We start from the raw sequence: 25,883 nt of genomic DNA, 5'->3' as shown, positions 1-25,883 counted from the left end.
TGGAATTTATTCGCTCTTTACTTAAAGAAGTACTAATTGCTTTAGAAATAGAGGATTCTAGTCCTCTTGATACTAATTCTATACGTTTGGATAAGGTTTTTAAAGCTCCTGCGGTTATTCCAGAAGTCTTTCCTGTTCCTAATGCTATTTCTGCAGTAATTGCTAAGGAATGGGATAAATTGGGTAATTCATTTACTCCTTCTAAACGTTTTAAGCAATTATATCCTGTTCCGCCTGACAGGTTAGAATTTTGGGACAAAATCCCTAAAGTTGATGGGGCTATTTCTACCCTTGCTAAACGTACTACCATTCCTACGTCAGATGGTACCTCGTTTAAGGATCCTTTAGATAGGAAAATTGAATCTTTTCTAAGAAAAGCTTATCTATGTTCAGGTAATCTTCTTAGACCTGCTATATCATTGGCTGATGTTGCTGCAGCTTCAACTTTTTGGTTGGAAACTCTAGCGCAACAAGTAACAAATCGTGATTCTCATGATATTATTATTCTTCTCCAGCATGCTAATAATTTCATCTGTGATGCCATTTTTGATATTATTAGAGTTGATGTTAGATTTATGTCTCTGGCTATCTTAGCCAGAAGAGCTTTATGGCTTAAGACTTGGAATGCTGATATGGCTTCTAAATCAACTCTACTTTCCATTTCTTTCCAGGGAAACAAATTATTTGGTTCTCAGTTGGATTCTATTATTTCAACTGTTACTGGTGGGAAAGGAACTTTTTTACCACAGGATAAAAAATCTAAAGGTAAAAACAGGGCTAACAATCGTTTTCGTTCCTTTCGTTTCAACAAAGAACAAAAGCCTGATCCTTCGTCCTCAGGAGCAGTTTCAGTTTGGAAACCATCTCCAGTCTGGAATAAATCCAAGCCTGCTAGAAAGGCAAAGCCTGCTTCTAAGTTCACATGAAGGTACGGCCCTCATTCCAGTTCAGCTGGTAGGGGGCAGGTTACGTTTTTTCAAAGAAATTTGGATCAAATCTGTTCACAATCTTTGGATTCAGAACATTGTTTCAGAAGGGTACAGAATTGGTTTCAAGATGAGACCTCCTGCAAAGAGATTTTTTCTTTCCCATGTCCCAGTAAATCCAGTGAAAGCTCAAGCATTTCTGAATTGTGTTTCAGATTTAGAGTTGGCTGGAGTAATTATGCCAGTTCCAGTTCCGGAACAGGGGATGGGGTTTTATTCAAATCTCTTCATTGTACCAAAGAAGGAGAATTCCTTCAGACCAGTTCTGGATCTAAAATTATTGAATCGTTATGTAAGGATACCAACGTTCAAGATGGTAACTGTAAGGACTATATTGCCTTTTGTTCAGCAAGGGAATTATATGTCCACAATAGATTTACAGGATGCATATCTGCATATTCCGATTCATCCAGATCATTATCAGTTCCTGAGATTCTCTTTTCTAGACAAGCATTACCAATTTGTGGCTCTACCGTTTGGCCTTGCTACAGCTCCAAGAATTTTCACAAAGATTCTCGGTGCCCTTCTGTCTGTAATCAGAGAACAGGGTATTGTGGTATTTCCTTATTTGGACGATATCTTGGTACTTGCTCCGTCTTTACATTTAGCAGAGTCTCATACGAATCGACTTGTGTTGTTTCTTCAAGATCATGGTTGGAGGATCAATTTACCAAAAAGTTCTTTGATTCCTCAAACAAGGGTAACCTTTCTGGGTTTCCAGATAGATTCAGTGTCCATGACTCTGTCTTTAATAGACAAGAGACGTCTAAAATTGATTACAGCTTGTCGAAACCTTCAGTCACAATCATTCCCTTCGGTAGCCTTATGCATGGAAATTCTAGGTCTTATGACTGCTGCATCGGACGCGATCCCCTTTGCTCGTTTTCACATGCGACCTCTTCAGCTCTGTATGCTGAACCAATGGTGCAGGGATTACACGAAGATATCTCAATTAATATCTTTAAAACCGATTGTTCGACACTCTCTAACGTGGTGGACAAATCACCATCGTTTAATTCAGGGGGCTTCTTTTGTTCTTCCGACCTGGACTGTAATTTCAACAGATGCAAGTCTCACAGGTTGGGGAGCTGTGTGGGGATCTCTGACGGCACAAGGAGTTTGGGAATCTCAGGAGGTGAGATTACCGATCAATATTTTGGAACTCCGTGCAATTTTCAGAGCTCTTCAGTTTTGGCCTCTTCTGAAGAGAGAATCGTTCATTTGTTTTCAGACAGACAATGTCACAACTGTGGCATACATCAATCATCAAGGAGGGACTCACAGTCCTCTGGCTATGAAAGAAGTATCTCGAATTTTGGTTTGGGCGGAATCCAGCTCCTGTCTAATCTCTGCGGTTCATATCCCAGGTGTAGACAATTGGGAAGCGGATTATCTCAGTCGCCAAACGTTGCATCCGGGCGAATGGTCTCTTCACCCAGAGGTATTTCTTCAGATTGTTCAATTGTGGGGGCTCCCAGAGATAGATCTGATGGCCTCTCATCTAAACAAGAAACTTCCCAGGTATCTGTCCAGATCCCGGGATCCTCAGGCGGAGGCAGTGGATGCATTATCACTTCCTTGGAAGTATCATCCTGCCTATATCTTTCCGCCTCTAGTTCTTCTTCCAAGAGTAATCTCCAAGATTCTGAGGGAATGCTCGTTTGTTCTGCTAATAGCTCCGGCATGGCCTCACAGGTTTTGGTATGCGGATCTTGTCCGGATGGCATCTTGCCAGCCATGGACTCTTCCGTTAAGACCAGACCTTCTGTCACAAGGTCCTTTTTTCCATCCGGATCTGAAATCCTTAAATTTAAAGGTATGGAGATTGAACGCTTGATTCTTGGTCATAGAGGTTTCTCTGACTCCGTGATTAATACTATGTTACAGGCTCGTAAATCTGTATCTCGAGAGATATATTATAGAGTCTGGAAGACTTATATTTCATGGTGTCTTTCTCATCATTTTTCTTGGCATTCTTTTAGAATACCGAGAATTTTACAATTTCTTCAGGATGGTTTGGATAAGGGTTTGTCCGCAAGTTCTTTGAAAGGACAAATCTCTGCTCTTTCTGTTCTTTTTCACAGAAAGATTGCTATTCTTCCTGATATTCATTGTTTTGTACAAGCTTTGGTTCGTATAAAACCTGTCATTAAGTCAATTTCTCCTCCTTGGAGTTTGAATTTGGTTCTGGGAGCTCTTCAAGCTCCTCCGTTTGAACCTATGCATTCATTGGACATTAAATTACTTTCTTGGAAAGTTTTGTTCCTTTTGGCCATCTCTTCTGCTAGAAGAGTTTCTGAATTATCTGCTCTTTCGTGTGAGTCTCCTTTTCTGATTTTTCATCAGGATAAGGCGGTGTTGCGAACTTCTTTTGAATTTTTACCTAAAGTTGTGAATTCCAACAACATTAGTAGAGAAATTGTGGTTCCTTCATTATGTCCTAATCCTAAGAATTCTAAGGAGAAATCATTGCATTCTTTGGATGTTGTTAGAGCTTTGAAATATTATGTTGAAGCTACGAAATCTTTCCGTAAGACTTCTAGTCTATTTGTTATCTTTTCCGGTTCTAGGAAAGGCCAGAAAGCTTCTGCCATTTCTTTGGCATCTTGGTTGAAATCTTTAATTCATCTTGCCTATGTTGAGTCGGGTAAAACTCCGCCTCAAAGAATTACAGCTCATTCTACTAGGTCAGTATCTACTTCCTGGGCGTTTAGGAATGAAGCTTCGGTTGACCAGATCTGCAAAGCAGCAACTTGGTCTTCTTTGCATACTTTTACCAAATTCTACCATTTTGATGTATTTTCTTCTTCTGAAGCAGTTTTTGGTAGAAAAGTTCTTCAGGCAGCGGTTTCAGTTTGAATCTTCTGCTTATGTTTTTTGTTAAACTTTATTTTGGGTGTGGATTATTTTCAGCAGGAATTGGCTGTCTTTATTTTATCCCTCCCTCTCTAGTGACTCTTGTGTGGAAAGATCCACATCTTGGGTAGTCATTATCCCATACGTCACTAGCTCATGGACTCTTGTTAATTACATGAAAGAAAACATAATTTATGTAAGAACTTACCTGATAAATTCATTTCTTTCATATTAACAAGAGTCCATGAGGCCCACCCTTTTTTGTGGTGGTTATGATTTTTTTGTATAAAGCACAATTATTCCAATTCCTTATTTTATATGCTTCGCATTTTTTCTTATCACCCCACTTCTTGGCTATTCGTTAAACTGATTTGTGGGTGTGGTGAGGGGTGTATTTATAGGCATTTTAAGGTTTGGGAAACTTTGCCCCTCCTGGTAGGAATGTATATCCCATACGTCACTAGCTCATGGACTCTTGTTAATATGAAAGAAATGAATTTATCAGGTAAGTTCTTACATAAATTATGTTTTTCTCTCAATTACTGTATATGAATGAGAGAAATCTTGCAACTTGCCGTTTTTAGTTAGAACGAATTAACGATTGTTTAACATTATTTGCAACAGCTCTGTTTTGGTTCCGGTTTCCATACACATTATCTCCGGTAATCCAGCAAGGTTGGCACCTCAGCAGAGCTAAAGCTGAGTTGTAGAAGCTGTTTGAATCATTATTTTGCATTACATTAAAAAATAAAGCAATTTCATTTTTACAGTTCATCAAAAATAAAGCAGTTACGTTTTAAAATTTAAAGAAACAGAAACATTTTTGTCTGTATAAAATTTTAGTAAAATTTTATATATTTTTATTTTTATTTCTGTTAAGATGGATCAAGACTCTGTTATAGATTACAGATATCCTTTATGTTTAAATGCTAATATAGTCTGCCAATCCTTTATGTTCCTCATGTGTTGAGAGAACACTAAATTTTAGGTTTTGAGCCAATATTGTCTAGGACTGATGCTGTCCAGGAGTCTTTTGACAATGTTCAAAATATGCCGCAGTTTTTCTCCTCAGGTGTCCCAAATTTTTATTAATTAATACAGTGCCATGCTTTTCCTCCCATGCTCGGTCTGGAGTTTCTTTGCAAAACATTGTTCCCTCATGTCTTCTGCCGTTTCTGATGCATTGTCTGCTTTTCCCTTGCTACAGGGAAAGCACAGGAGGAAATGTAAAGAATCAGTGTGTATGGTTTCTGTCACGACTGTAATTTATTCCGAACTTTCCCTCTCATAGGTCTGAAGAGGAGGATATTTCGGTAGCACCTGAGGGTAAGATCTCAGATTCAGACAGTGTAATTCCTTCCTCTGATGCTGAAGTTGTATCCTTCATTGTTCCTGTAACTACTGCAGCTGCTTTCTGGTTCGAGTCGTTGGAAGATGCGCTCCAGACGGAGACCTCATATGAGGACATTATGGACAGAATTAAGGCTCTAAAGCTGGCTAATTCTTTTATCACAGATGCCGCTTTCCAACTAGCTAAGTTAGCGGCAAAGAATTCAGGTTTCACCATTTTAGCGCGCAGGTCGGCCGATGTGTCGTCAAAATCCAAACTCTTGAACATCCCTTTCAAAGGAAAGACCCTCTTCGGGCCTGAATTGAAAGAGATTATTTCAGAAATCACTGGGGGAAAAGGCCATGCTCTCCCTCAGGACAAGTCCTTTAAGATAAAGAACAAACAAAATAATTTTTGTTCCTTTCGGAATTTCAGGAGCGGCCTCGCTTCATCCTCCCCTGCTACAAAGCAAGAGGGTAACGCTTCACAACCCAGGCCAGCCTGGAAACCTTACCAGGGCTGGAACAAGGGTAAACAGGCCAAGAATCCTGCAGCTGCCTCCAAGACAGCATGATGGGGTAGCCCCAGATCCGGGACCGGATCTAGTAGGGGGCAGACTCTCTCTCTTCGCTCAGGCCTGGGCAAGAGACGTACACGATCCCTGGGCCTTAGAGATTGTATCCCAGGGATATCTTCTAGAATTCAAGGACTCCCCTCCAAGGGGAAGGTTCCACATTTCTCGTTTGTCTACAGACCAGACAAAGAAAGAGGCCTTCTTACGCTGTGTAGAAGACCTTCATACAATGGGAGTGATTCACCCAGTTCCAATTGCGGAACAAGGGCTGGGTTTTTACTCAAACCTGTTTGTGGTTCTCAAGAAAGAAGGAACTTTCAGACCAATCCTGGATCTCAAAATTCTAACCAAATTCCTCAGAGTCCCATCATTCAAGATGGAGACCATTCGGACAATCTTACCAATGATCCAGGAGGGTCAATATATGACTACCGTGGATCTAAAGGATGCGTATCTGCACATTCCTATCCACAAAGATCATCACCAGCTTCTCAGGTTCGCCTTTCTGGACAAGCATTTTCAGTTTGTGGCTCTTCCCTTCGGGTTGGCCACTGCTCCCAGAATTTTCACAAAAGTGCTAGGGTCCCTCCTGGCGGTTCTAAGACCGCGGGGCATAGCAGTGGCGCCTTATCTAGACGACATCTTAATTCAGGAGGCGTCGACTTTCCAAAGAGCCAAGTCTCACACGGAAATTGTAGTGGCCTTTCTGAGGTCTCACGGGTGGAAGGTGAACATCAAAAAGAGTTCTCTCTCCCCCCTCACAAGAGTTCCCTTCCTAGGAACACTAAAAGACTCGGTAGAAATGAAAATATTTCTGACGGAGGTCAGAAAGTTAAAACTCTTAACTACTTGCCAAGCTCTTCATTCCATTCCTCGGCCATCTGTAGCTCAGTGCATGGAGACAATCGGACTAATGGTAGCGGCAATGGACATAGTCCCTTTTGCACGGATACACCTCAGACCACTGCAACTATGCATGCTCAAACAGTGGAATGGGGATTATGCAGATTTGTCTCCTCAAATACAGTTGGACCAGGGGACCAGAGATTCTCTTCTCTGGTGGTTGTCTCTGGATCACCTGTCTCAGGGAATGTGTTTCCGCAGACCAGAGTGGATCATTGTAACGACCGACGCCAGTCTGTTGGGCTGGGGTGCAGTCTGGGAATCCCTGAAAGCTTAGGGCTTATGGTCTCGGGAAGAAGCTCTTCTCCCGATAAACATTCTAGAACTGAGGGCGGTATTCAACGCGCTTCAGGCATGGCCTCAGCTAGCTGCGGCCAAATTCATCAGATTTCAGTCGGACAACATCACGACTGTAGCTTATGTCAATCATCAAGGGGCAACAAGGAGTTCCTTAGCAATGATGGAAGTAACCAAAATAATCAGGTGGGCGGAGGATCACTCTTGCCACCTCTCAGCAATTCATATCTCAGGAGTAGACAACTGGGAGGCGGATTTTCTAAGTCGTCAGACTTTTCACCCGGGGGAGTGGGAACTCCATCCGGAGGTATTTGCCCAGCTGACTCAGCTATGGGGCACTCCAGAATTGGATCTGATGGGGTCCCGTCAGAACACCAAGCTTCCTCTTTACGGGTCCAGGTCCCGGGATCCCCAAGCGGTGTTGATAGATGCTCTAGCAGCGCCTTGGTACTTCAATCTGGCCTATGTTTTTCCACCGTTTCCTCTCCTCCCTCGTCTGGTTGCCAGAATCAAGCAGGAGAGGGCTTCGGTGATTCTAATAGCGCCTGCGTGGCCACGCAGGACTTGGTATGCAGACCTAGTGGACATGTCATCTGTGCCACCATGGACACTGCCAATGAGGCACGACCTTCTAATACAGGGTCCTTTCAAACATCCAAATCTAATTTCTCTGCGTCTGACTGCTTGGAGATTGAACGCCTAATTCTATCAAAGCGTGGTTTCTCTGAGTCGGTTATTGATACCCTGATTCAGGCTAGAAAGCCTGTCACCAGGAAAATCTACCATAAGATTTGGCGAAAATATCTTTTTTGGTGCGAATCCAAAGGTTACTCATGGAGTAAGGTTAGGATTCCCAGGATTTTGTCCTTTCTCCAAGAAGGATTGGAGAAAGGATTATCAGCTAGTTCCTTAAAGGGACAGATATCTGCTTTGTCTATTCTTTTACACAAACGTCTGACAGAGGTACCAGATGTTCAAGCGTTTAGTCAGGCTTTAGTCAGAATCAAGCCTATTTATAGACCTGTGGCTCCGCCATGGAGTCTGAATTTAGTTCTTTCCGTTCTGCAAGGGGTTCCGTTTGAACCTTTACATTCCATAGATATTAAACTGTTATCTTGGAAAGTTTTGTTTTTGGTAGCTATCTCTTCTGCTCTAAGAGTTTCGGAGTTATCTGCTTTACAGTGTGATTCACCTTACCTGGGGTTCCATGCAGATAAGGTAGTTTTGCGTACCAAACCCGGTTTTCTTCCTAAGGTTGTGTCTAATAAGAATATTAACCAGGAAATTGTTGTTCCTTCTCTGTGTCCTAATCCTTTGTCGAAGAAGGAACGTCTGTTACACAATCTTGATGTGGTTCGTGCTTTAAAGTTCTATTTACAAGCAACTAAGGATTTCAGACAAACAACTTCTTTGTTTGTTATCTATTCTGGTAAGAGGAGAGGTCAGAAGGCGACCGCTACCTCTCTTTCCTTTTGGCTGAAAAGCATCATCCGTTTGGCCTATGAGACTGCTGGCCAGCAGCCTCCTGAAACAATTACTGCTCATTCTACCAGAGCAGTGGCTTCCACGTGGGCTTTTAAAAATGAGGCTTCTGTTGAACAGATTTGTAAGGCAGCGACTTGGTCTTCGCTTTTGGGAGAAAGGTTTTACATGCAGTGGTGCTTTCCGTTTAAGGTACCTGTCTTTTTCCCTCCCTTCATCCGTGTCCTAAAGCTTTGGTATTGGTATCCCACAAGTAAAGGATGAATCCGTGGACTGGATACACCTTGCAAGAGAAAACAGAATTTATGCTTACCTGATAAATTACTTTCTCTTGTGGTGTATTCAGTCCACGGCCCGCCCTGTCATTTTAAGACAGGTGGTTTTTATTTTTAAACTACAGTCACCACTGCACCCTATGGTTTCTCCTTTTTCTTCCTAACCTTCGGTCGAATGACTGGGGGGTGGAGCTAGAGGGGGAGCTATATGGACAGCTCTGCTGTGTGCTCTATTTGCCACTTCCTGTTGGGAAGGAGAATATCCCACAAGTAAAGGATGAACCCGTGGACTGGATACACCACAAGAGAAAGTAATTTATCAGGTAAGCATAAATTCTGTTATTTCTTGACACGATGAGTCCACGGCCCGCCCTGTTGTTTCTTAAGGACAGGGTTTTTTGTTATAAACTTCAGACAAATCTGCACTTTGTTGCTTTCTCTCCTTGCTTCAGTTGAATGACTGGGGTCGGAGGGAAGGGAGGTTATATTTAACAGCTTTGCTGTGGTGCTCTTTGCTGCCTCCTGCTGGGCTGGAGTGATATTCCCAATAGTAATGAGATGATCCGTGGACTCATTGTGTCAATAAAGAAAGAAATTTATCAGGTAAGCATAAATTTTGTTTTTTTCTTTCATGATTCAGACCGAGCAAGCAAATTTTAAGCAACTTTCTAATTTACCCCTATTATCAAGTTTTCGTCATTCTCTTGATATTTTTTTTTTTGAAATAGCAGAAATATAAGTTTAGGAGCCATTCAGCACCTGCTCAGCGCTTGCTGATTGGTGGCTAAACATAGCCACCAATCAGCAAGTGCAACCTAGGTGCTGGACATAAAAATGGTTTGGCTTCTAAGCTTATATTACTACTTTTTCAAATAAAGATTCCAAGAGAACGATGAAAAATGTATAATAGTAGTAAATTTGTGGCTGAAGAGTATCATTCGCTTGGCCTATGATTCTGCTGGAGATCAGCCTCCTGAGAGAGTTACAGCATATTCTACGAGGGCTGTTTCCTCTTCCTGGGCATTCAAAAATGAAGCTTCTGTGGAACAGATTTGAAAGGCTGCAACTTGGTCCTCTCTTCACACATTTTTCTAAATTATATAAATTTGATACTTTTGCCTTGGCTGAGGCTTCCTTTGGGAGAAAGGTTCTTCAAGCAGTGGTGCCTTCCGTTTAGGTTCCCTGTCTTGTCCCTCCCTATCATCTGTGTCCTCTAGCTTGGGTATTGATTCCCAATAGTAATTAGATGATCCACGGACTCATCGTGTCATTAGAAATAAAAAATGTATGCTTACCTGATTAATGTATTTATTTCTTGACACGATGATTCCACGGCCCGCCCTGTTGTTTCTTAAGGACAGGGTTTTTTGTTATAAACTTCAGACACCTCTGCACCTTGTTGCTTTCTTTCTCTCCTTGCTTCAGTCGAATGACTGGGTTTGGAGGGAAGGGAGGTGATATTTAACAGCTTTGCCGCCTCCTGCTGGGCAGGAGTGATATTCCCAATAGTAATTAGATGATCCGTGGACTCATTGTGTCAAGAATGAAAGAAATTTATCAGGTAAGCATAAATTTTGTTTTTTTCTTTCATGATTCAGACCAAGCAAGCAAATTTAAGCAACTTTCTAATTTACCCCTATTATCAAGTTTTCTTCATTCTCTTGATATCTTTATTTGAAATAGCAGAAATGTAAGTTTAGGAGCCATTCAGCACCTGGACAGCGCTTGCTGATTGGTGGCTAAACGTAGCCACCAATCAGCAAGAGCAACCTAGGTGCTGGACATAAAAATGGTTGGGCTTCTAAGCTTATATTACTACTTTTTCATATAAAGATTCCAAGAGAACGATGAAAAATGTATAATAGGAGTAAATTAGAAAGTTGCTTAATATTGCATGCTCTGTCTGAATCATGAAAGAAAAAATTTGGGTTTCGTATCACTTTTTTAAATGGAAATTTGACACACTTGTATATATATATATATATCATGTTCATATGAATTTACATAAAATCATGTTGGCTATTTTATTTATTTTTTGTTTCTCCAGGAGAAGGAAGTTTGCAAGTGGAAGGAAGAATTACTAGAACAGAGACGAAAAATGATGGATGAGAAATTACTACATGCAGAGTTTAAGAGGGATATACAGTTACAGGCTATAGTTAAGAAGGCACAGGAAGAGGAAGCAAAGGTGAGATAGCACACCCATAAAATCTGAATTATGTAACTGGCTAAAATGACATAAAATACAGTAATATGGGAAATTCTAAAAATGTACCTGAACTGTGCAGAATACTCGTGGGTTTTATTTATTTTCAATTCACTAGAATGACCCAAACATTTTGCAGATTGGAATTTTCTTTTTCTTTTTTTTTTTCTTTAAAAACTATTTTCTTTATTTTCTTTATTTAAGGTAAATGAAATTGCTTTCATTAACACCTTGGAAGCTCAGAACAAGCGACATGATGTCCTAGCAAAACTGAAAGAGTATGAGCAAAGGCTGAATGAGCTACAGGATGAAAGGCAGCGAAGACAGGAGGAGAAGCAAGCTCGTGATGAGGCTGTGCAGGTACTATAGTTGTCTTTATTCCCAGGGACCAAATCTACTCAGAATCTTGAGAATACAGAATTTTAAAATAAAGAACATTTCTGATTGTTTAATGGATTTCTGTCAGTCCTTACCACATTTTCAATGAATTCCCCATACCATCATTAGAAAAGACTTGATTATCCTGGATGAATGCATAAAAACAGATTTTGACTGCAGATTTGAACCGAAAGGCCCATCAAGTCTGCCCATATTTCCTTCTGAGGTGTGAGATTAAATATTGAATTCCTAGGTTAGCCTTATGCATTTCTTAGGAATTCTTGGATTCTCTTGCAACCTTGTTAACACTAGCTCTATTAGAATTATGTTTCATGAATCAACTACCCGTAAAGAAGTGTTTCTTACCTGTAGTATTTTACCATTCTTTCCTTATATTTGTAAGCCCTTTCACCAATTGTAAGTGGGGTAGTGCTCTTTTTAAGAAAACGTGTTGATTTCTACTATGTTTGTGAGCCAAGAAAATTTTTGTCTTTAGATTTAAAATGTATATTTCTTTCTAATGTCAGTGAGAGTCCACAAATTAATTCATAACCTATGGCAAATACTTCACCTGGCTACCAGGAGAAGGCAAAGACACCTAAAACAAAGCATTAAATATCCCTCCCAGTTCCCCTACCATCTCAGTAGTTCTTTGCCTCGTTTCATGGAGATTGGCAGAGAGAAGTGCTCTGCTGGAGATTCAAGTTTTTCATTGTCCTCAATGGATAGTTTCCTGCAAGAGAGGGCAAGGGAGCTTTTGTAAGCCACGTAATTCTCTTAGTTGAGTTTTGGTTCATGTTAGCTACTGGATGTCGCAGGGAAGTTTCCAGGCCTCATTCTAGGTACTTGAGCTAGTCTCCCTTCAAGATAAACAGTGTTAGTTACACTTATTTCCCTTTGTTTTTCAGGACCCAGCCTGGATGAAGATTATGCTATATCTGTTGCTTAAAAGTAGGGAACAATAGACATTTATGATATTAATTGTGTGCTTAGACACACGTATCAGGGAATCCTATATTTATTTTTCACGGGTTTATATAAAGGATAGTGTCTTGGTTTCGTACCTAAGCTGATATGGAGACCTCTGGTAGAGGTCTTTTTTTTTCTCTCATGGTAACACATTTTAAGGCCCTTAAAGGGATAGTCACCGCCAGAATTTTTGTTTTAAAAGATAGATAATCCCTTTATTACCCATTCCTCAGTTTTTCATAACCAACACTGTTATAATAATATACTTTTCCATCTAAAGGGGAGGAGAGTCCACTGCTTCATTCATCACTTGTGGGAATTAAGAACCTGGCCACCAGGAGGAGGCAAAGACACATCCCAGCCAAAGGCTTAAATACCTCCCCCACTTCCCTCATCCCCCAGTCATTCTTTGCCTTTCGTCACAGGAGGTTGACAGAGAAGTGTCGGAAGATTCGGAGTAGTCTCTTATGGAGGGTAGTACTCTTCTCAATGGGATTGGATTTTTAAGTAGTCATGTCAGCCTCTCAGTGAGAGCATGGGTGAAAGTTAGAGTCCGGAGATGCAGGGGAAGTTCTTCTGCGAAACCATCCCAACTCATATTAACAGCTCCTTAAGCAATCAGCGTTGATGAGTTTCGCTGCCTGTTTTTCTTCTCTCAAGTCCATGTCAGGAGCAACGCTACTAACCTCTGTTCCTGTTCCACGGCTTTGATTCTGGTAAGATTGTTTCATTATATACAGTATATATGTGATAATGCAAGATGACAGGGTCACAGTGTGACTCCTTTTATCTGTATAGAATCTAGGATAATACCCTCGGAAGGGGGTTATGGAACAGGCTGGATTTTAATATACATAATAATGTTTATTGTGTTTTTTTGAGATGAGGCTCTGTCAATGTGGAACAGTTAGAGGGAGATTAAGGCAGGCTTTTTGGCATGTCTCTCCCTCAGTGCAGGGGCGGTCCTGCATGGCTCTCCATGTGACCGAGTGTGGCCTCAGTAACTTCCTCTTTCTTGACCTGTGTTCGGAGGAGACTAAAGCTGTTTCTTGTAGTCCGGGTCATAGGAGGTGGTGAGTGCCCCGGCCATTGGGATATAAAGGTGCCATTTAATCTATAATCAAGTCCGTAATAAAGGCTCAAGCTATTGAGGACTCTGATATGTTGGAGGATACTCCTTCCTTATCTAAAACTACTAACTGTGTATACTGTGAGGAGGTTCCGGTGGACCTCCGTTACAGCTATGTTCCACATGTTATGACAATATTACTACTTCTAAAAAGACTAAAGTATTTAGTACAACTGAGCCGTCTACCTCTGAGGGTTCTCCGTCCAGCATGGTGCGTTCCCTACAAGCATCTCCGATTACACAAGCAGTTCCCCAGGGCCCTACTGCCTCCAGACTTCGCCGTTTAATTGCAGTCGGCGGTATCTGCAGCCATAAATACGATGCCTCGTCCTACTAAGCGCAAGCGGAAGGTGCGGCACTGCTATCCGTCTCAAGAGTCTTCGACTCCGCTGGATATCTCAGACAGATTATCCGGGGGGGAGGACAATTCCGACTTCTCAGAGGATGTCGCTTCTGAGTTGGAATCGGCTACTTCTAGGCCTCCATCCGCGGAGGAACCAGATTTCAAATTTAAGATGGAGCATTTGCGTTTCCTGCTGAAGAAAGTGCTTGCTACACTGGAGGTTCCGGAACCAAAACTACCAGAGGAACCTTCGATCCCTAAACTGGATAGGGTTTACGAGGACAGGGTAGTGCCCCAGGCCTTCCCGGTTCCTATCAAAATGGCGAACATTATTAAAAGTGAATGGGAGACACTAGGTTCGCCCTTTTCTCCCTCATCTTCTTTTAAGAAACTTTTCCCTGTTCCGGACGTGCAGCTTGAACTCTGGGAAACCGTTCCTAAGGTGGATGGTGCTATCTCCAGGCCTGCTAAGAGAATGACCATTCCGCTTGAGGATAGCTCCTCTTTTAAAGAACCCATGGATAAAAAGATGGAGTCCATGTTGCGGAACATGTTCCAACTGACGGGTTCTTTTTCCAACCGGTGGCAGCTGTTGCTGCGGTGGCTTGTGCGGCTACCTATTGCAATGATCGAGGTGGAGACCTCCTTCGAGTACATTTTGGATCCAAACAAAAACTTAAGGGTAGCACATTCGTTCATTTGTGATGCTAACATGCAGATTATTAGCCTGAATGCTAAGAGGTCAGGGTTTTCTGTTTCAGCTCGCAAAGCTCTGTGTTTAAAATAGTGGTCTGCTGACATGATGTCGAAGTCTTGCTTGCTTTCCCTTCCATTCAAGAGGAAGGTTTTGTTTGGCCCGGGCCTGGATTCTATCGTATCTACAGTCACAGTGGCAAGGGCGCCTTCTTACCTCAGGATAAGAAAGCCAAACCTAAGGGATCTACTTTTCGTCCCTTTCCTGCAGATAGATCTGAGCGCCAGCAGCCTTCCGCAAAATCTGAGCAAGTCCAAGCAGAACAAGAACAGTTAAAGTCGGCATTAAGGGGCAGCCCCCGACCCGTCCTTGGGCCAGGTATTGGGCAGACTATCTCTTTTTGCAGGGGCCTGGAGAGGAGACGTTACAGACCCTTGGGTCCTGGAGGTCGTCCCCCAGGGGTACAGGATAGGTTTCAAATTGTATCCACCCAGAGGCAGGTTCCTCCTGTCAAACATCTTTTCAAAACCAGAGAAGAGAGACACCTTCCTGGGATGTGTGAGGGATCTCTCATCTCTCTGGGTAATTGTCCCAGTTCCTCTGGCAGATAGAGGTCTGGGGTATTATTTAAACCTTTTTGTGGTCCCAAAGAAGGAGGGCATGTTTCGCCCAATTCTGGACCTAAAGGCCCTAAACAAGTTTTTGTCAGTCCCAACGTTTAAGATGGAGACGATCAGGTCAATTTTGCCTCTGGTTCAAGAGGAGCAATTCATGATGACTATTGACATGAAGGATGCTTACCTTCATGTTCCAATCCACAAGGATTACTTCAAATTTCTAAGGTTCACCTTCCTGGACCAGCACTTCCAGTTTGTGTCCCTTTTGGTCTGGCGACGGCCCCAAGAGTCTTTATAAAGGTTCTGGGAGCTTTTCTTGCAGTAGCGAGAGCCTGAAAGATTGCAGTGGCTCTGTATCTGAATGATATCCTGGCCAGGCTCCATCCTACAGTCTGGTGGAGGATCACTCGAGAGTTCTCCTCCTTCTACTTCGATCCCACGGGTGGAAGATAAACAAAGGAAAGAGTTCATTGGTCCCCAGCAACAGGGTGGAGTTCCTGGTTACGATACTAGATTCTTCTGCGATGAAAATATTTCTGACAGACCAGAGACGTTGCAAGCTTGTGTCCAACTGTCTAGCCCTGCAGACATCCTCCAGGACATCTGTGGCCAGGTGTATGGAGGTAATTGGGCTCATGATATCCAGCATAGATGTCATTCCATTTGCCAGGTTTCATCTCAGACCTCTGCAGCTGTGCATGTTGAGACAATGGAACGGCGATCATTCAGATTTTCCCAACAGATATCTCTGGACAGACCGATGAGGGAGTCCCTGTCTTGGTAGACCCGACCGGGTCAGTTGTCCCAGGGGACTTCCTTTCTGAGACCATCCTGGGAGATTGTAACTACGGATGCAAGTCTATCAGGATGGGGTGCCGTTTGGCAGATGGACTTGAGAGGAATCAAGCCAAACTATAAATATTATGGAACTTCGAGCGATATTCAACACAGTGAAGGCTTGTCCCTTTCTGGGGTCGTCGCAATTCATCAGATTCCTATTGGACAACATCACCTCGGTAGCTTACATAAACCACCAGGGGGGGACGAGAAGCTCCCTAGCAATGAAGGAAGTATCTCAGATTCTGAAATGGGCAGAGACTCACAATTGTTCACTCTCAGCGATCCACATTCCGGGTGTGGACAACTGGGAAGCTGATTTTCTGAGCAAACAGACGTTTCATCCAGGGGAATGGTCTCTCCACCCGATATGTTTGTGGAGATCTGCAGCAGATGGGGACGCCGGAAATAGATCTAATGGCGTCCAGACTCAATTGCAAGCTACCCAGATATGGGTCACGATCCAGGGATCCCCAGGCGGAACTGATAGATGCCTTGGCGGTACCCTGGGACTTCAACCTAATCTACATATTTCCACTGTTGCCTCTGCTACCTCAAGTAGTGGCTCGCATCAAGCAGGAGCAAGCTTTGGGAATTTTGATTGCTCCGTCGTGGCCGCGGAGGACGTGGTTTACGGATCTAGTGGCGATGTCGTCATATCCGCAGTGGAAGTAACCTTTTTGCAAGGATCTGTTAGTTCAAGGTCCTTTTCTACATCAAAATCTTGATTCTATGAGGCTGACTGCGTGGTGATTGAACGCCTAGTCTTAGCCAAGAGAGTTTTTTCGGAGAGAGTGATTGACACTCTCGTCCAGGCCAGGAAGCCGGTCAGTAGACACATCTACCACAAGGTGTGGAGGACCTACTTGTCCTGGTGTGAGGAACGAGGATATCCATGGCATAAGGTCAAGGTATCCAGGATTTTGGCCTTTCTCCAGGATGGTCTGGATTAGGGTCGTGCCGCTAGTTCCCTAAGGGGACAGATCTTGGCTTTATCGGTACTGTTGCATAAGAAGCTTGCAGAGTTTCCTGACATTCAGTCCTTTGTTCAGGCTCTGGTTAGGATTAGACCGGTTTCCAGAAATCTTCCCTGGAGTTTAAACTTGGTGCTTAAGGTCTTGCAGAGGGCTCAGTTTGAGCCTATGCATGTCCTGGACATTAAGATTCTCTCATGGAAGGTCCTGTTGTTATTGGCTATTGCATCGGCATGCAGAGAATCTGAGTTGGCGGCCTTACAATTTGAGCCTCCTTTCTTGGTTTTTCATGCTGACAAGGCCGTTCTACGAACTGGTTTGGGATTTCTTCCCAAGGTAGTGTTGAGTCATCACATTAATCAGGTAATAGTCGTTCCTTCCTTGTGTCCTAACCCTTCGTCCTCGAAGGAGAAGTTACTTCATAATCTGGATGTGGTTCGGGCCTTGAAGTTTTATCTTCAAGCAACGAAGGAGTTCAGACAGACGTCGTCCTTATTCGTTGTGTATTCTGGAAGGCTCAGGGGGCAGAGGGCCTCTGCAACTTCTCTATCTTTTTGGTTGAGGAGTATGATCCATCTGGCTTATGAGGCAGCGGGACACAAGCCTCCTCAGAGGATTACGGCTCACTCGACTAGAGCTGTGGCCTCTTCTTGGGCCTTTAAGAATGAGGCTTCTATGGAGCAGATTTGTAATGCGGCAACTTGGTCATATTTACATACTTTTGCAAAATTTTACAAATTTGACGTTTTTGCTTCGGCAGAACCAGCTTTTGGGAGAAAGGTTCTGCAGGCTGTGGTGCCCTCAGTATAGGGTCCACCTCCTTTACCCTCCCGTTTTCTTCATTCAGTGTCCTCAAGAGCTTGGGTATTTATTCCCACAAGTGATGAATGAAGCAGTGGAAAACATAAATTATGCTTACCTGATAATTTAATTTCCTTCATGGGGAGGAGAGTCCACTGCACCTGCCCGTTCTCCGGTGGGCGGACCTAAATTTATTTTTTATTCTTCTGACACCATTTATACCCTGATATTTCTCCTACTGTTCCTTGTTCCCTTGGCAGAATGACTGGCGGATGAGGGAAGTGGGGGAGGTATTTAAGCCTTTGGCTGGGGTGTCTTTGCCTCCTCCTGGTGGCCAGGTTCTTAATTCCCACAAGTGATGAATGAAGCAGTGGACTCTCCTCCCCACGATGGAAATTAAATTATCAGGTAAGCATAATTTATGTTTTTACCTCTGTGATTAACTTGTATCTAAGCATCTTCTGACAGCCCCCTGATCACATGACATTTTATTTATTATCTATTGACTTTCATTTTAGCCAATTAGTGCAGTGTCTGCCACAATCCACGTGCGTGATCACAATGTTATCTATATGGTTTACATGAACTAGCTCATGAAAGCAATATGATAAGAGGTGGCCTTCAAGGGCTTAGAAATTATCATATGAGCCTTCCTAGGTTTAGCTTTCAACTAAGAATACCAAGAGAACAAAGCAAAATTGGTGATAAAAGTAATTTAGAAAGTTATTTAAAATTACATGCCCTATTTCAAACATGAACGTTTTTTTTGGACTTAACTGTCCCTTTAAGAAGTGGCCCTTTTGACTGCCAGGCTAGGAACTAGGACCCGGTGAGCACTGCTATCAGCTGACCACATCACGGTGAGGTTAATGTCAGTGAGCGGTAATGAGGCGCTCTTTTGAGTACTTTTGTGCGTATGCAGGAGAAGCTGGTTCATAGGAGTGCTTACAACATTTCAGCAACATTGAAGAGCGGAGGGCCGCGCTAATGTTGATGACTGTTTTGTCGCTCTTTTCTAGCCTTGTCTCTTTCTACTTGACTCACTTAGCGTGACGCTCCTCACTTCTGCGGCTTGACACAACGCAGGGAGAAGTGTAAAGGAGCGCTGGTTTAAGGAGGTTGTAAGGCATTTCCAAATGAAGCATTGTGTAAGGGGCATTGTGGGAAATTGTGGGTGTAAGGGGTATTGTGGGAAAGTTTGGAGCAACTATATTGGAGTATGATGTTAGTCAGGAGGGTATCTGCCCTACTCCATTATTTGATGAAAATAAATGTATGCTCTGTAAATGAAATACAGTGTGCCTTCCTGCCCAATTGCGTGGTTCATGCCTTGCTTCTGTTTTGCAGTCTTATTCTGGGGTCCCTGTTATCCAGACTCCTGCAAAATCTCCGCCAGGTCAGGCTAATCCTGGATGCTCTGTGGCCTCACAGAAATCCGCTGGCCCTGATATGCCAGTATTACATCCCCAGACTGTCATACTATCCCTCCATTTTTAATTTTTCCTTGTGATTTTACTGCCCAATTACTGTCTGTAGTTTCTGCTGACCTGAGGGCTATGTCTCTTACAGGAAAAAGAAAGAGGAAGGTCAAGCATGGCTCCTCTGAATCTAGGACCAGCAGTTCTATGGGAGCTGCAGCGGTCAGCCCTATGCAGCTTTCTCATGCAGATAATTCCTTGGCTAGTTCTGAAGCTGAATTTTTTACCTCTAACTCATCCAGTGAGTCGGTACAGGTCTCTGAGGATATTCATTTTAGATTTAAGATGGAACATCTGAGATATTACCATCCCTAAAGTGGATGGTGCCATTTCTACTCTGGCTAAACACACTACTCTACCTTTAGAGGATAGTACATCTTTAGTTTCCTATCCATAGGATCTTTGAGAGGGTTACCTAAGAAAGTTTTTTCTTCAAGGAGGCTTGCTTTTCCAGCCTGCTGTAGATATTGCCACCTTTTTGTGTGATTCCTTATCTGATTTGATCTTGGCAAAAATTCCCTAAGACGATCGCATTCGGGCCATAAAAAACGCCAATTTCTTTATTTGTGGCACAATTATCCAAATAATTTGTCTCAATGCTAAGACCTCTGGTTTTACTGTACTCACTAGGAGAGCTTTCTGATTAAAGTCTTAGCCAGCGGATATGGTTTCCAAGTCAAGGCTTTTATCCCTGGCCTTTAAAGGAGAGACCTTATTCAAGCCAGGCCTGGATTCTATCATTTCTAATGTCACTGCAGTTAAGGGCGCTTTTCTGCTTCAGGACAAGAAAGCTAAATCTAGGAGACGACCTATGGAATATTTTCGTCAAAGCAAGTTTGAAACACCCAGGAGTACCTTGAAACCTTCCCCGGTGTGGAGCAAGAACAAGCAGCCTAAGAAAATGACCCCAGACAACAAATCAACATGGAACTTCAATCTAGTGTTTTTTCTCCAATTGTCCTACTCGCTCAAGTAATAGCTTGAATCAACCAGAAGGGAAATCCATCAATCATGTGAGCTCCTGTATGGCTACGTAGGACTTGGTATGCAGATCTAGTGAGAATGTCATCTGTTCCACCATGGCGGCTACCTCAGAGGCCGGACCTTCTGGCGCAGGGTCAGTTTTTTTATCAAAATCTAGATTCTCTGAGGCTGACTTTATGGAGAATGCATAGTCTTGTCCCAGAAAGGATTCTCTGAGGTGGTTATTAATACTTTGGTTCAGGCTAGAAAGCCTGTTACCAGACGTATTTACCACAAAGTGTGGAGAACTTATCTGCCTTGGTGTGCAGATTGGGGGTTCCCTTGGCACATGGTGAAGACCCCGCATATCCTTCAGTTTCTTCAGGATGTTTAGAGAAGGGCCAGTCAGCCAGTTCTCTTAAAGGGCAGATTTCTTCTCTTTCTGTTTTGATACATAAGAAGTTGGCTCGTTTGTTCAAGTTCTTTCTAGAATTACTCCTGTTTTCAAGACTGTTACTCCTCCATGGAGCCGTAAATCACTTTAAGGCTCCGCTTGAGCCTTTGCATTCTATTGATATTAAACTCCTAACTTGGAAAGTTTTATATCTTTTAGCTATTTTTCTGCTTGTAGAGTTTCATTTGGATAAGTCTGTTCTGCAGACAAAGATATGGTTTTTACCTAAGGTTGGTTTCAACTCATAATATTAATCAAGAAATTGTTTTTCCGTCATTTTTTTCTTCTTATAAGGAAAGGTTGTTAGATAATTTGGACATGGTTAGAGATTCAAAGTTCTATCTTCATGTTACCAAGGAAGGGTTCTTCAAGCGGTGGTGCCTAGTATTTAGGACTGTCTTCCTTACCTTTCCCTCCCTAAATTTTTGCGGACTCCGCAGCTTGGGTATTAGTTTCCAATAGGTTATGAATGAATTTGTGGACTCTCACTGCCATTAGAAACAAAACATAATGTATGCTTACCTGATAAATTATTTTCTTTCTTGGCCGTGAGAGTCCATGAACCCGCCCTGATTTAATGCAGTGGCGTCAGTCTTATGGGACCTCTGTACCCTTTTTTTTATCTCTCTACTTTTCCTTATCCTACTAGAGGGTAGGTAAAGTATGAGTGATATTTAATGTTTTGTTTGGGGTGTCTTTTGCCTCCTCCTGGTGGCCAGGTGAAGTATTTCCCATAGGTTATGAATTAATTTGTGGACTCTTACAGCCAAGAAAGAAAATAATTTATCAGGTAAGCATAAATTATGTTTTGTTGATGTCTGATGGTTACAATTTACCCCACCATTTTTTACTACCCATTCAGAGCTTAATTAATCCTATGCAATATATAAGTATAGGTCTATAGTATAATATAGGTCTTATATATAGCAATATATAAGTATAGGTCTATAGTAATGCATCTTTTATTTAATACAAATAGGAACGTAAGCGTGCCCTAGAAGCTGAGCGTCAGGCTCGTGTTGAAGAACTACTGATTAAGAGGAAAGAACAAGAAGCTCGTATAGAAATGCAGCGCCAAGAAAAGGAAAAAGCACGTGAAGATGCTGCTAGAGAGCGAGCTAGGTACATTACTCACCTATAAATTTAATTTAATTAAATTTGTGTCTGTGTCAAATGTGTACATGTGTATCTATTTAATTGTTTGTGTCTTATGTTTAAAAGACCTCTAAACACAGTAGAATAGCATAAACAATAAATGCATAATAAAAAGACAATGCAAAAGCACGTTTTAATTAAAATGGAGTAGTTTTTTTCTTAAAAATGTCAGTTAGATTTTTCTTCCTAATGCATCATGTTACAGCCTTCAGCCAATCACAAAATGCAGATACATATATCCTGTGCATCTTGCACATGCTCAATAGGAGATAGTGCCTTAGAAAGCGTGCATAAAAAAAGATCGTGCACATTTAGATAATGAAGTGAATTGTAAAGTTGTTAAAAATTGTGTGCTCTATCAGAATCATGAAATTTTAATTTTGACTTGACTGTCCCTTTAAGTCACTGTGTCACTGCAGGATGTGTATGACAAATGAATAGAATGAAACAGTATGTATAATATAATGATTTTTTTAAGATAACTTAAGATCAATCAGTAGTGAGGAAACTTGCTAGCCTTGAAACTCTGAATAGTGAAATCCACCAAGGAGTTACAATAATTTTTAATAATATGCAGGTAATATAACAAGCACATTTCATACTGCATACTTTCTACAAAATACTAGCAAGAATGATAAACAGTTTAGCAAAAGAATGTATGTGAGAGCTACATATATATATTAAATATAGGTTTTGCTTTTCCAGCTTATCTTTAAACGTTGGCTGTGTGCCGCGTTAAGCACTCTGTACACTCTGAAATGTCAACGGAACATTGGATACGAAAGTATTAATTTCTTTGATACAGTCACTGTATATTTGTTTATAAAAATATGCATGTTACACAATTTATTTTAGTCTTTAGCCTTTTTCTGTTTTTAGAATAGCCATATTAATATATAAACTAAGATTAACTTTTTGTTCTTCTTTTGGCAGGTTTTTCAGTTTTAACTCTTAATATTTTTGCGGTCTCTTTTAACAACATATTTTTCTTTCCTTTTGTATATAGTTTTGTAGTTATTTTGGCATCTTTAATTTTTTTGCTTTGATTTGTTTTTATTATCTTTATATCTCCCCATTCCTTGAAGCTATTGATACAAACCAAGATAAGGGCTTCCCAACTGACAGCCTATGGGTCCCATGTGGTCTTTCATAGCATTAGGTGACTTGGTAGAGAAAAAGCAAAAGTGGATGTGCAGGGAAATAATTTACTTGATTTGATGCCATTTAAATGGTGCATGACATAGGAATGCAGCTGAAATATTATGGTAAAATAATGTCATAGTAAGCCTCTGGCCTTCCGTAGAGGACCCCTTGTGGCAACCAAGGGGTTAACTGTATTTCTCACACTAACTGCTAAAGTCCTCTAGCTGCTAATCTCTTAACACTAATAAGATGTGGGATGCCTCAGTGGTTAACAGGAACTTTAAACAGTCACCACCATAAGAGAAGCACAGAAGCTTCAGTGGTAGGAGCAGTATACTGAGTAAAAGCTCATAAAGAAGGGATTTATGGGGAATCGGGTGGCTATACCATACCTTCCAGTTTTCCAAGATCTTTCCATGGGAGGGACTCATGTGCCTAGCCTCATTCTATTGTCCTCTTTACTACATGTACTTGTCATGTTTGGCAACCACTCTCTTCATCTCTTCAGCAGCAGGCCAAAGAACAGTCACTTATTTCCAGACTCCAAGTGCTGAGTAACAGAGCAAGGGGTGTGTATTAGTAAAGTTAGAGTAGGATGTGGGATGTGGGGAGGAAACTTTTTTGGAGTAATTTGAGGAATGTACATTTTATTTTTGTTTTGGTAAAATTAGTAACAGTATAAATAAGGATTTCTTCTGTTAAGTGTGATCAGTCCACGGGTCATCATTACTTCTGGGATATTACTCCTCCCCAACAGGAAGTGCAAGAGGATTCACCCAGCAGAGCTGCATATAGCTCCTCCCCTCTACGTCACTCCCAGTCATTCTCTTGCACCCAACGACTAGATAGGATGTGTGAGAGGACTATGGTGATTATATTTAGTTTTATATCTTCAATCAAAAGTTTGTTATTTTAAAATAGCACCGGAGTGTGTTATTATCTCTCTGGCAGAGTTTGAAGAAGAATCTACCAGAGTTTTTGTTATGATTTTAGCCGGAGTAGTTAAGATCATATTGCTGTTTCTCGGCCATCTGAGGAGAGGTAAACTTCAGATCAGGGGACAGCGGGCAGATGAATCTGCATAGAGGTATGTAGCAGTTTTTATTTTCTGACAATGGAATTGATGAGAAAATCCTGCCATACCGATATAATGTCATGTATGTATACTTTACACTTCAGTATTCTGGGGAATGGTACTTCACTAGAATTACACTGTAAGAAATACATAAAGCTGTTTAATAACTAGAGATTATGTTTAACGTTTTTGCTGGAATGTAAAATCGTTTTCATTTACTGAGGTACTGAGTGAATAAATGTTTGGGCACTATTTTTCCACTTGGCAGTTGCTTAATCTGTTTTCTGACAGTTTCTGTTCTCCCTCACTGCTGTGTGTGAGGGGGAGGGGCCGTTTTTTGGCGCTTTTACTACGCATCAAATATTTCAGTCAGCAACTTATTGTATTCCCTGCATGATCCGGTTCATCTCTACAGAGCTCAGGGGTCTTCAAAACTTATTTTGAGGGAGGTAATTTCTCTCAGCAGAGCTGTGAGAATTATAGTTTGACTGAGATAAAAAACGTTTATTCTGTAATTTGTTTCCTGCTTTCAGAATTTGTTATCTTTGCTAATGGGATTAAACCTTTGCTAAAGTTGTGTTATTTACAAGGATTGAGGCTATAACTGTTTCAATTTATTAATTTTCAACTGTCATAGATCTTCTGTGCTTCTTAAAGGCACAGTACGTTTTAATATTATTCTAATTGAATTGTATTTCCAAGTTACAAGTTTACTTGCTAGTGTGTTAAACATGTCTGATTCAGAGGATGATACCTGTGTCATTTGTTGCAATGCCAAAGTGGAGCCCAATAGAAATTTATGTACTAACTGTATTGATGCTACTTTAAATAAAAGTCAATCTGTACAAATTGAACAAATTTCACCAAACAACGAGGGGAGAGTTATGCCGACTAACTCGCCTCACGTGTCAGTACCTACATCTCCCGCTCAGAGGGAGGTGCGTGATATTGTAGCGCCGAGTACATCTGGGCGGCCATTACAAATCACATTACAGGATATGGCTACTGTTATGACTGAGGTTTTGGCTAAATTACCAGAACTAAGAGGTAAGCGTGATCACTCTGGGGTGAGAACAGAGTGCGCTGATAATATTAGGGCCATGTCAGACACTGCGTCACAGGTGGCAGAACATGAGGACGGAGAGCTTCATTCTGTGGGTGACGGTTCTGATCCAAACAGACTGGATTCAGATATTTCAAATTTTAAATTTAAACTGGAAAACCTCCGTGTATTACTAGGGGAGGTGTTAGCGGCTCTGAATGATTGTAACACAGTTGCAATACCAGAGAAAATGTGTAGGTTGGATAAATATTTTGCGGTACCGACGAGTACTGAGGTTTTTCCTATACCTAAGAGACTTACTGAAATTGTTACTAAGGAGTGGGATAGACCCGGTGTGCCGTTCTCACCCCCTCCGATATTTAGAAAAATGTTTCCAATAGACGCCACCACAAGGGACTTATGGCAAACGGTCCCTAAGGTGGAGGGAGCAGTTTCTACCTTAGCTAAGCGTACCACTATCCCGGTGGAGGATAGCTGTGCTTTTTCAGATCCAATGGATAAAAAATTAGAGGGTTACCTTAAGAAAATGTTTGTTCAACAAGGTTTTATATTGCAACCCCTTGCATGCATTGCGCCGATCACGGCTGCAGCGGCATTCTGGATTGAGTCTCTGGAAGAGAACATTGGTTCAGCTACTCTGGACGACATTACGGACAGGCTTAGAGTCCTTAAACTAGCTAATTCATTCATTTCGGAGGCCGTAGTACATCTTACTAAACTTACGGCGAAGAATTCAGGATTCGCCATTCAGGCACGCAGGGCGCTGTGGCTAAAATCCTGGTCAGCTGATGTTACTTCTAAGTCTAAATTGCTTAATATACCTTTCAAAGGGCAGACCTTATTCGGGCCCGGGTTGAAAGAGATTATCGCTGACATTACAGGAGGTAAAGGCCATGCCCTG

At 41.8% G+C, this 25,883-nt stretch overlaps 1 protein-coding gene across 1 annotated transcript in view; it reads left to right on the top strand.

Annotated features, from left to right (window-relative positions):
• The window catches only part of SCAPER (S-phase cyclin A associated protein in the ER), a 907,354-nt gene that overhangs the window by 331,720 nt on the left and 549,751 nt on the right, over positions 1 to 25,883 (top strand). The window contains exons 14-16 of the mRNA XM_053719295.1: positions 10,751 to 10,891; positions 11,114 to 11,269; positions 21,526 to 21,668. Coding sequence (XP_053575270.1) covers positions 10,751 to 10,891; positions 11,114 to 11,269; positions 21,526 to 21,668 — 440 coding nt within the window. The remainder of the gene's footprint in view (positions 1 to 10,750; positions 10,892 to 11,113; positions 11,270 to 21,525; positions 21,669 to 25,883) is intronic.

Source organism: Bombina bombina, chromosome 6, assembly GCF_027579735.1.
Source record: "Bombina bombina isolate aBomBom1 chromosome 6, aBomBom1.pri, whole genome shotgun sequence".
Taxonomy (NCBI): domain Eukaryota; kingdom Metazoa; phylum Chordata; class Amphibia; order Anura; family Bombinatoridae; genus Bombina; species Bombina bombina.
This window is presented reverse-complemented; position numbering and strand designations above follow the sequence as displayed.